The following is an 8979-nucleotide window of genomic DNA, read 5'->3' as shown; positions in this document are numbered from 1 at the left end:
CTTCTCTTTTCTTCTCCTTACAGGTATTTTTTTTTACAAAGGGATCAATATGGACCCAAGTAAAGCCGACATTGGCTACCTGTGCAAACCTAACCTAACCTAACCTAGGTGTATAGATAAAGTTTTGTAGACAAAACTAATGAATTTTCAACGAAGATAAAAGATAAACTTGTTGAACTATACATCGTCATATAAAATCCAAAAAGCCCTAAGTAATATTGAAAAAAACTACTAAAATGATAAGTAAACCAAAAATTCAATATTTTCTGAAGTCAAGCTTAAGGGTCCCATAGACCTCATCCACACTAGGAAACTTTTGTTGAGAAACTTTTTCTTAATTTCCTTTTGAAGTTGTCTTAATGTCCACACATAGAAACTTTTGTTTCAGAGAGCTGGTTCACACTGGGAAACTTTTGATTTTGTGTGAGAGAGAAAGAGATGGTTGATATTTCATTCTCTCACACACAAAAAATCAAAAGTTTCCTAAAAAAAAAGTTGCCTAGTGTGAACCAGGTCAGAAACTATGCGTTTATTACTTTGATTTGTTGTTGTACGAATGAACCGGCAGTGTGGACCGGCAGTTTCCGAGAATGTGAAACTCCGTACCGCGAGAGAGATGAATGATATTCTTTCTTTTTCTCTTTCACGCAAGTTTCCTAGTGTGGACCGGTAGATACACAACACAAGCATGCTTGTACTGTGTATGGGGAAATTTGCTGAAACAAATAACATTTTTTGAGCAATAATCATAGTTTGTTTATAAAAACTAAAAGAAAAATATTTTGGGGACAATTGGTCTATGCCTACGGGTCAGTTTCATGCTTGTGGCAAATAAATTTTTAGTAATTCACTGTAACATTGTAATTGCAGTTTCGTACAATATTTTTTTGGGTTTAGGTTAAAATGACCTATATCTTTATAAAAAAAAGTTGGATCACCAAACATTATTATATCAAAAGTATTATTTGGTCTCCAGCAGAAATACATTTTATAGTTTAATGGTCTCCGCCAGTATATATTTAAGTTTAAATGGTCCCCACCAGGTTAAATCGTGAGTCTACATCAGTTAAAATATTGACAATATTTCAAAATTAATCTCTGCGGATAATCATGGACTCAGGGCCTAATGGGTAAACTAACTGACTCCTGTCAGCATGGTTCGATTACAGAATATAATTTATTTTTGTAATTGTAAACTGCAAGAAAATAACAACAAAGGTGCAAGCAACAAAATGTAGTGCTTACAGTGTCGGTCAAAATATGTTGGACAAATGTAACTTGTATCATTTAATAAATAAAGTAATATATTTATGCTCATACCTATAAAGAAAAGTTACATTCTTACAATTGGTAAAAATCTTATTTTTGAATATTTTAGTGTTTGTGTTTTATATTCAAAATAATAAAAATATCTCATATATTCGTTGGTAATGCTGAATACTTTTAGAATTCCACTGAGGAGTAGCTTTCTGCGTAAATCTATCGTAAGTATTATTTTTTGATAACCCCATATATTTTATCGGAAAACAACATGGGCTTGTCGATTCCTGCTGGATTTAAAAAAATGGTTCATTACTGTGTTCCATTTATTTGAAGGCCAAGTTTTTTAAAGGAATGTAATATTTCTTTATTGGTATGTGCCTTTGGATCTTGGAATCTTTTACTCAAACTTGGATAAACTAGATTAAAGCCGCAAATAACTTTGTTAATTCCATAAATATGTAACGTTTCTTTTGTTCAAATTGTTTTGACCGACACTGTACATACAAATGCATACCATACATATTTACATAATTCACAATAAAAACTTTATATAAATTGCACAACATTATGCAACTTTTGCTTAATAAACTTGTAAATAAATAATTTTAATATTAAATAGTAACATTAACTTTAAATAATTTTAAGTTCCAAAAAGCTTACAAATTGTTATATTTTTTTTTTTTTTTTTTTGGGTTTTGATTAGGATGGCGGTGCATCAAGCACTCATATTGCCAGGTTATCACACGTTTGTCCAGAGAAAACCCCACCAACCGACCTATACCTTCATATAGGAAGTTGGAGCATCCGGACTTGATTTCATCAAAAGTATTAATGGTCTCCACCAGTATATATTTGAGTTTAAATGGTCTCCACCAGGTTATATCGTGAGTATTTTATGGTCTCCACCAGTTAAAAACGTTTGAGTATTCTATGGTCTCCACCAATAAAACATAACCTCACTTGAGGTAAAACGAAAGCACGAGGTTAATGTAGACAACATGTAACTTTGAACAGTTACATGAAGTAATACATTACACCAGTGCGAGCGAGACGCAAAACTGTCGAAAGCCAGGCAACAAACACAAGCCTGAACGCGTTTAAGAAATAATCACGATGACGCGAGAGTTGTTCCCCAACTCAGACCTGAATTGCGACTGAAATTGTTATATGCACTTGCATTAAAAAATGTTTTTCTTGAATGTGAAGTTAACAAATTTTGGCTAAATTTATTTTGTAAGGTATTTAAAAAATACCCTAGGAAACGATGGAATGAAATGAAATTTTTAGTTGTTGTGTAATATAAATAGGTTTCTCATATTTGTAAATAAAAAAATAAAATGACCAAAACTGAGATAATTTGTTCAAATTATGTATAAAGTAGCACAGTAGAAATACAGAAAAAATTTATTTTCAACTTATTATTTAAATTTATAACTTGAAAAACGCTAATATGATAACATTATTAAATTTCCCCACAAAAAAACAATTACTTGAAGAACGGCAACAATGTTATCAAAATGATAAACAAGATGAAACAGCTGTGCAATATTATTATTGTTATTATTTCATAACCTTTTAGGACAAAATGCTTTGTTTATTTTTGCGGCAAGCTAGAATTTCTGGTAGTATTATTTCTAAAAATATCCAAAAGATTCCAAAAAGAACACCATTTCGACTGTTGCAAACAACGACGAGTAAGTGGAATATCTTTGGATAAATAATTTTGTAATTAAATATTAAATAAACTACTTACAGTTAACAGACATGGAGAATATGAATGGCAAGATCCTAAGTCAGCAGATGAAATGTAAGAAAGAAGAAAATTTTAATAAAAAATTAAAAAAAAAAATAAAAAATTTTGAAAATAATTTCAGTGTACGAGTTACCTATGTCGATAAAAATGGCAAACGAACTGAGGTAAAGGGTAAAATTGGTGATAATGTTTTATATTTGGCTCATCGTTACGAAATTGAAATGGAGGGTAATAGTTTTAACTTTAGTAGTTTGATGTGTTGAATAATTTTAATACATAATCTTGCAGGTGCTTGTGAAGCTTCTTTAGCATGTACCACATGCCATGTTTATGTACATGATGACTATCTAGACAAATTGCCGGAGGCCGAAGAAAAAGAAGATGATTTATTAGACATGGCACCGTTTCTTAAAGAAAATTCTCGTTTAGGCTGTCAAATAGTACTAACGAAAGAACTGGACGGCATAGAATTAACATTACCAAAGGCTACTCGTAATTTTTATGTAGATGGTCATACACCTAAACCTCATTGAAGTCACTTGTATATGGATGTTCGTAAGAGACTATAGAGACGTTTCTATATTGTTGATACAAATATTGTTTCATTATTTTATGTTTGTTTTTAATACAAGCAATTATTATATGCAATAAGTCCATTAAAATGCTATTAAATTAAATAATGTCATTTAAAACCTTACAATATATATATTTTTTTAAACTTTACTTGTGAGGCAGCAGATCTTATAAAGAGTGTATAATATTTGCAAGAAAGTTAAATATAAGTTTCTCTACATTTGTAATTTCTACAATATTATTTTCCGACCTTATCAGTGTATATTCCATATTTACAAAACCCCAGATATCAGAGAATCTGAATCGTCAATAAACGTTCATTAGACATTCTTTCGAGAATTCTTATTTAAAATTTGAAAAATTTGTCATATCTGCATAATCTGTACATAAATAAAGGATATATGAACAACATGTTAAAATGTTACTCCCGAAAAATGGAGTAAAATAGACATTACCACCAAGCGTTGCACATATGTACGGTTCTACAACCCCAGCAACAACTATACAACTATTAAAGATTTGGTAATATTTTAATAAAAAAATTCAATCTGTTTATTTATTTTTATTAACGTATTAAAGTTGTGTTTTCAAATTAAAATATAAATTTAATTACAAAAATTAAATAGTCATCTTAAACTAAATAAAGAAAAAGTATAGAGTAGTAGCAATTGTAAGCAACTTATAAAATCTTTCCCATGAACTAGTTTTTTCTTTTTTCATTGTCCAATACTTCTTCGTGAATCAAGTACAAATCGAGCATTAAAAAGAAAATTAATAAAATTGAACTATATTATAATTTAATTATAATTAAAAAGAATATAAAAAATATAAACTTAAGAATAATAATCATGAATAAAAAAAAAAGAATATAAAATACGACTTTAAAGGAATTATAAAATATAGAAAGAGAGCAAAAGAAAAACACAAGGAAGAAAAGTGTTGCAAAACATTAAAAAAAAACACATTATAAAGAATCTAAAGCTAAACGAGAAAGTCTTTAATCGGCTAACCAAACATACATAAATATCTGTATTTTATTTAGGAAAGATATATGAGCGTCATAACTTTATTTTACTCTAAACTTTCAATCAGTACATTATAATTGAATGTTTGAAATATTCCAAAAATTAAAAAAAAGCAAGAACAATAAGAAAAAAAATTGTGTATTAGATGTTCTAAAAACACTTAATAAAATTGAGTAAATAAAAAAAGGAAAAGTTTCTGTCGTTGATTAATTGGAATCGGGTGAATTAGAGCGCGAACGAGATGGTGAACGTGAACCAGAACGTGAACGAGATCCTGAACGAGATCGTGATTGAGAATGTGAACGAGAGCGTGAACGAGAACGAGATTGAGAACGGGAACGAGATTTAGATCTAGATGCTGAACGTGATACTGATCTTGAACCGGAACGAGAACGAGTTCCCGAACGTTCAACGTCTTCTTCCTTATTGTTTTTGCTTTTCTCGCTTTTAACACTCTTGTCACTTTTTTCACTCTTAACACTTTTCTCACTTTTAACACTCTTTTCACTCTTGTCGCTTTTTTCACTCTTAACACTTTTCTCACGTTCCTCACGTTTTTCTTTCTCTTCATCTTCCTCAGCTTCAATTTCTTTAGATTCATCCTCCACTTTCGAAGGTTTGGTCTCTTCTTTAGTACTGATACGTGAATCACGCGAATCTTCGCTTTTAATGTCTTCCTTAGCATCGTCCTTTTCATCATCTTTATCCGATGATTCGGTTGCTGTGCTGGCAGCGGTTATTTCTTCTTTGGGAGAAACATTCTCACGTTCACGTTTTTCTCTTTCCTTTTCTCGATTTGCAGCTAAAGCTGCACTAGATCCACCTCCATTATTCTTTTTGTTGCTTTTCTTTAGCATAGCCACCTCCTTAAGTAGAGATGCAACTTTTCTGTTTAAATTATCCACTTTCATTTCATTTAATCTATCAATATCTCTTAATTTGTTACGCATCTCATTTTCTTTTTCAAAGTTTTTACCCTTAAGTTCGGTAAGCTTAATAGAAAAAAAAACAGAAAAAATAACAATTATATAATTTTTTGAATGATTTCAATAAATTACCAATTTATCTTTTTCTAACAACTCCTTGTCTTTTTGCGACAAACGCTTTTCCAGACTAGCAATACGCTCCTTTAAAGTTGTCATAGCCACAACGTGATCGGCGGAATTTGGATCAATACTCACTACAGCTGGTGCAGCAATTGATCCTAAACCTATACTACCGTTACCACTGCCTGACGAACCAGTACGTGATATTTTTTCTGGCATATCGAGACCAGCTGCACTAACAGCCGATACAGCAACATTTGTATTGCTACTATTTGTTTTGCTAATATCACTACGGGAGGGTTTTTTAGCCGACGCAGTAGAACTATCGCGATGTGATTTTTCATGAGGCCTTTTTTTGGATGGTATTCGACCCTCCTGTTGGGCTTTTAGATAAGCCCGCTTATATGCACAGGTACAAAGCCAACACAGCAATTTGCCATTAACCTAAAATAAATTATATAAAAGGTTTTGTAAATTAATAAATAAGTAGTAACTATAACAAATACTTTATGAACGCAAACATATTTTTAACTTTAAACTACATTTCGTTTTAAATAGACTAATTACTACATTTTGCAGCAAATTCTATATACATTCAAAAAACATTTCAATACAAACTACAGTATGTCCTTAAAAAAGCACATGTACTTTTATAATTTCATTGTATTAACAGTTCTGTTCACACCTTTTTATTTTCATCACGTCGATCGAAGGCTGATCTTAGTTTGCATTCGTCACACTGTACTGGTGGTCCATATCTGGCCTCGTAGCTTGCACATCTTTAAGTTATGTAATAAAGTTAAAGGGTGGTTGGTAGTTGAGGGTTTGTCCAATCATCAATATGTTGAATTTTATGTAAGATCATTTTATTTTATTTTTGCGTTTTATATACATATGTGTAGAAAAAGAGAAGAAGAAAAATGTTTGCGTTCATAAAACGATGAATTATAAATAAAAAAATGTTTCTTATAGACACAAGTATTTATCAAAATTTTATTCGAATATGTTGATTAAGTTATTGAATACACAATTAATTTCGAGAGTCATATACAATTTTATTGAATATATTTAAGAATAAGTTATACGAATTGTGTAATGCTAATATCTTTAGAATCAAATATTAACTTTTTTGCTAACAAATTTTTTCATAATGCAAGAAACATTTTAACGAAGCTTTTACTTTTTTGCATAATTTTATATTATTTCTATTTATAAGGTGATCCAAACTGTCTTCACAGTTTTACTAATTATTACTAAATTTTATTTTACTTAAGCTGAGTGTCTCTTCGAAATAACTACTAAAAACTTATTATTTCTGAAAAGTTTATACTTATTGTGTACTCAATATATTTCATCAAGGGTTTAAATTACATATTGAATAAATTTTGAAAATTTGATTGAAAAAATCAAAAATAAATTAAAGAATACTTTAACATACCTCATGCACTTGGAGTTACCAAAAGCTGCAACAATTTTGCAACACTCACAGGCACTGGGTTTACCGTATTTACTCAGATTATGTTCACATTTTTTGCAAATATTCTGAGATTTTCTATATATTTAAAGGAAAAAATTAGAAAAAATAAAATTAATAACAATAATTTCTTATACTTACGAATTTGGTTGAAATTCTGAACGACAATAAGAACATTTAACCACGGAGGTGGAACCACGACAGTTCTAGAAAAATATATATAAAATAAAATTAATTAATAATGTGTTTTTATCGGTGTATATAACAAAACAAGTTATTTCACTGAATGAATGCATTTTTTGTAGCTTACATGCATATACATACATATGTATGTATGCATATATTCGTGTCAATAAAATGTGTTTGTTTTAATTTTTATTATTTGAAAAAAACTCCAAGATCGATTAAAATCGGTCTACTAGTTCATCTAGTCAAATACAATGGAGCGTAGCAGTCATACATATAAAAATGTATTCCAAAACGAAATTATGGAAGAGTTAAAATCACTACAATATAAACACAATGGGTCAGATGTAAGGTCAACTTTCAAGTACTGTTAAAAAAAAAAAACTTGTAGGGTATCATACGATCGCTGTTGTCGAACTACATTATGTTTTATTGTCGTAAAAATGCACATAAAATCATTATTCCTAATTTTACCGCGTCTTGAACAAAAACATTAAATTTTTAGCTTTTGTTTGTGTGTCATACATTTTATTTATTGAACATTATATGAACCACCATTCTTGTTAATTTTTGTTAACAAACTATTATTATAACATTGTTTTATTAGTATTTATCATCACCTTGCAAAGTTGAGTTCCCGACGATAATTCCTCAAATGGATGCCTCGAGAAACACTTTGAGCACGCAAATAATACTTTTCCACTCATATTCTTCTATTTTATATGTATATCTTTTTGATTTGTTATATGTAAACGGTATTTACAAATTAGTTTTATTTTTTGTGAACTTTGTTAAATTTTACTTTAATCTTTTTTATATTTTTTGCAAAAAAGGACGCAAATCTCTTTTGTCAAAAAATTGTAAAAAATAAAAATGGCGACCAGAGATACAAGCTGACTCGCTGGCTCTAAACAACGACGTTGCGTCTCCGGCCAAGTTTTAAAAAGCCGTGCCGCCGACGACTCAAAAAATTTTCTACTTACAAACAGAAATATTGAAGCGAATTGACACATCATATTGTACAAACTAAATTAATTATTATTAATTTACTTTGGTATAACTGTAAGATACAATTTTAATAATGACCATCTTGAATCTTTTGAATCTTTCATAACACGACGAACGTTTATTTATTTTTGGTACTTTTTTATGAAACATAGTTTTTGGTTTATTAACTTATACATATGAATACATAATAACGGGCTCCCAATACGATGTTGCAAGTTTTTGAAACATAATTTTTATTTCGTTAATGGGGTGGAAAAATGTACCAAAAGGGGAAATTTGATTTTATTCAAGAAACACTACATTTGATAATGGGGTGTTTTTCGAAACACCGGTACAAAATGGTACCGGTGTTTAAGTGATATTTTTTGGTACTTCTTCATTCTCCAACTGGTACTTTTTGAGTTTTCTATGATATTGAAATCGAAACATGAAATTGTATATCTGGAAAACCATTGTAGTTAGAATGATCAAAATCGTTAAGTTTCTTATTTATATTGCTTTTAGGGTAGCACAGCACACTGGGTATAGCTAGTAAATAAACAATTTTATTTGTTTTGTTTTTACGTTATTGATAATTTTCTTAATAAGATTTTTTAGAAACTGATTTTCTGCAAGATGTTTTATATGGAGGATATAGTTAAATATCGGCTG

General features: G+C 29.8%; 3 protein-coding genes across 3 annotated transcripts in view; 1 reads left to right on the top strand and 2 right to left on the bottom strand.

Moving 5' to 3' along the window:
• The window catches only part of LOC111675132 (chitooligosaccharidolytic beta-N-acetylglucosaminidase), a 5329-nt gene extending 3363 nt beyond the window's left edge, over positions 1–1966 (bottom strand). Inside the window, exon 1 of the mRNA XM_023435866.2 lies at positions 1924–1966. The gene's annotated coding sequence lies outside the window, so the exon portion shown is untranslated. The remainder of the gene's footprint in view (positions 1–1923) is intronic.
• Positions 1967–2093: 127 nt separating this feature from the next.
• Positions 2094–3739, top strand: LOC111675110 (adrenodoxin-like protein 1, mitochondrial). Its single transcript, XM_046953057.1, has 5 exons — positions 2094–2147; positions 2843–2957; positions 3019–3070; positions 3138–3244; positions 3305–3739. The coding sequence occupies exons 2-5, from the start codon at positions 2849–2851 to the stop codon at positions 3547–3549; spliced, it is 513 nt and encodes a 170-aa protein (XP_046809013.1). The 5' UTR covers positions 2094–2147; positions 2843–2848; the 3' UTR covers positions 3550–3739.
• A 397-nt stretch (positions 3740–4136) lies between these two features.
• Positions 4137–8198, bottom strand: LOC111675097 (protein FAM76A). Its single transcript, XM_023435828.2, has 6 exons — positions 7941–8198; positions 7276–7340; positions 7099–7212; positions 6346–6439; positions 5673–6104; positions 4137–5606 (listed from the first exon to the last, which is right to left on the bottom strand). The coding sequence occupies exons 1-6, from the start codon at positions 8025–8027 to the stop codon at positions 4821–4823; spliced, it is 1578 nt and encodes a 525-aa protein (XP_023291596.2). The 5' UTR covers positions 8028–8198; the 3' UTR covers positions 4137–4820.
• Positions 8199–8979: the final 781 nt, after the last annotated feature.

Source organism: Lucilia cuprina, chromosome 5 (assembly GCF_022045245.1).
Source record: "Lucilia cuprina isolate Lc7/37 chromosome 5, ASM2204524v1, whole genome shotgun sequence".
NCBI lineage: Eukaryota > Metazoa > Arthropoda > Insecta > Diptera > Calliphoridae > Lucilia > Lucilia cuprina.
The sequence above is the reverse complement of the archived record's forward strand: the minus strand, read 5'-3'. Positions and strand labels throughout refer to the sequence as shown.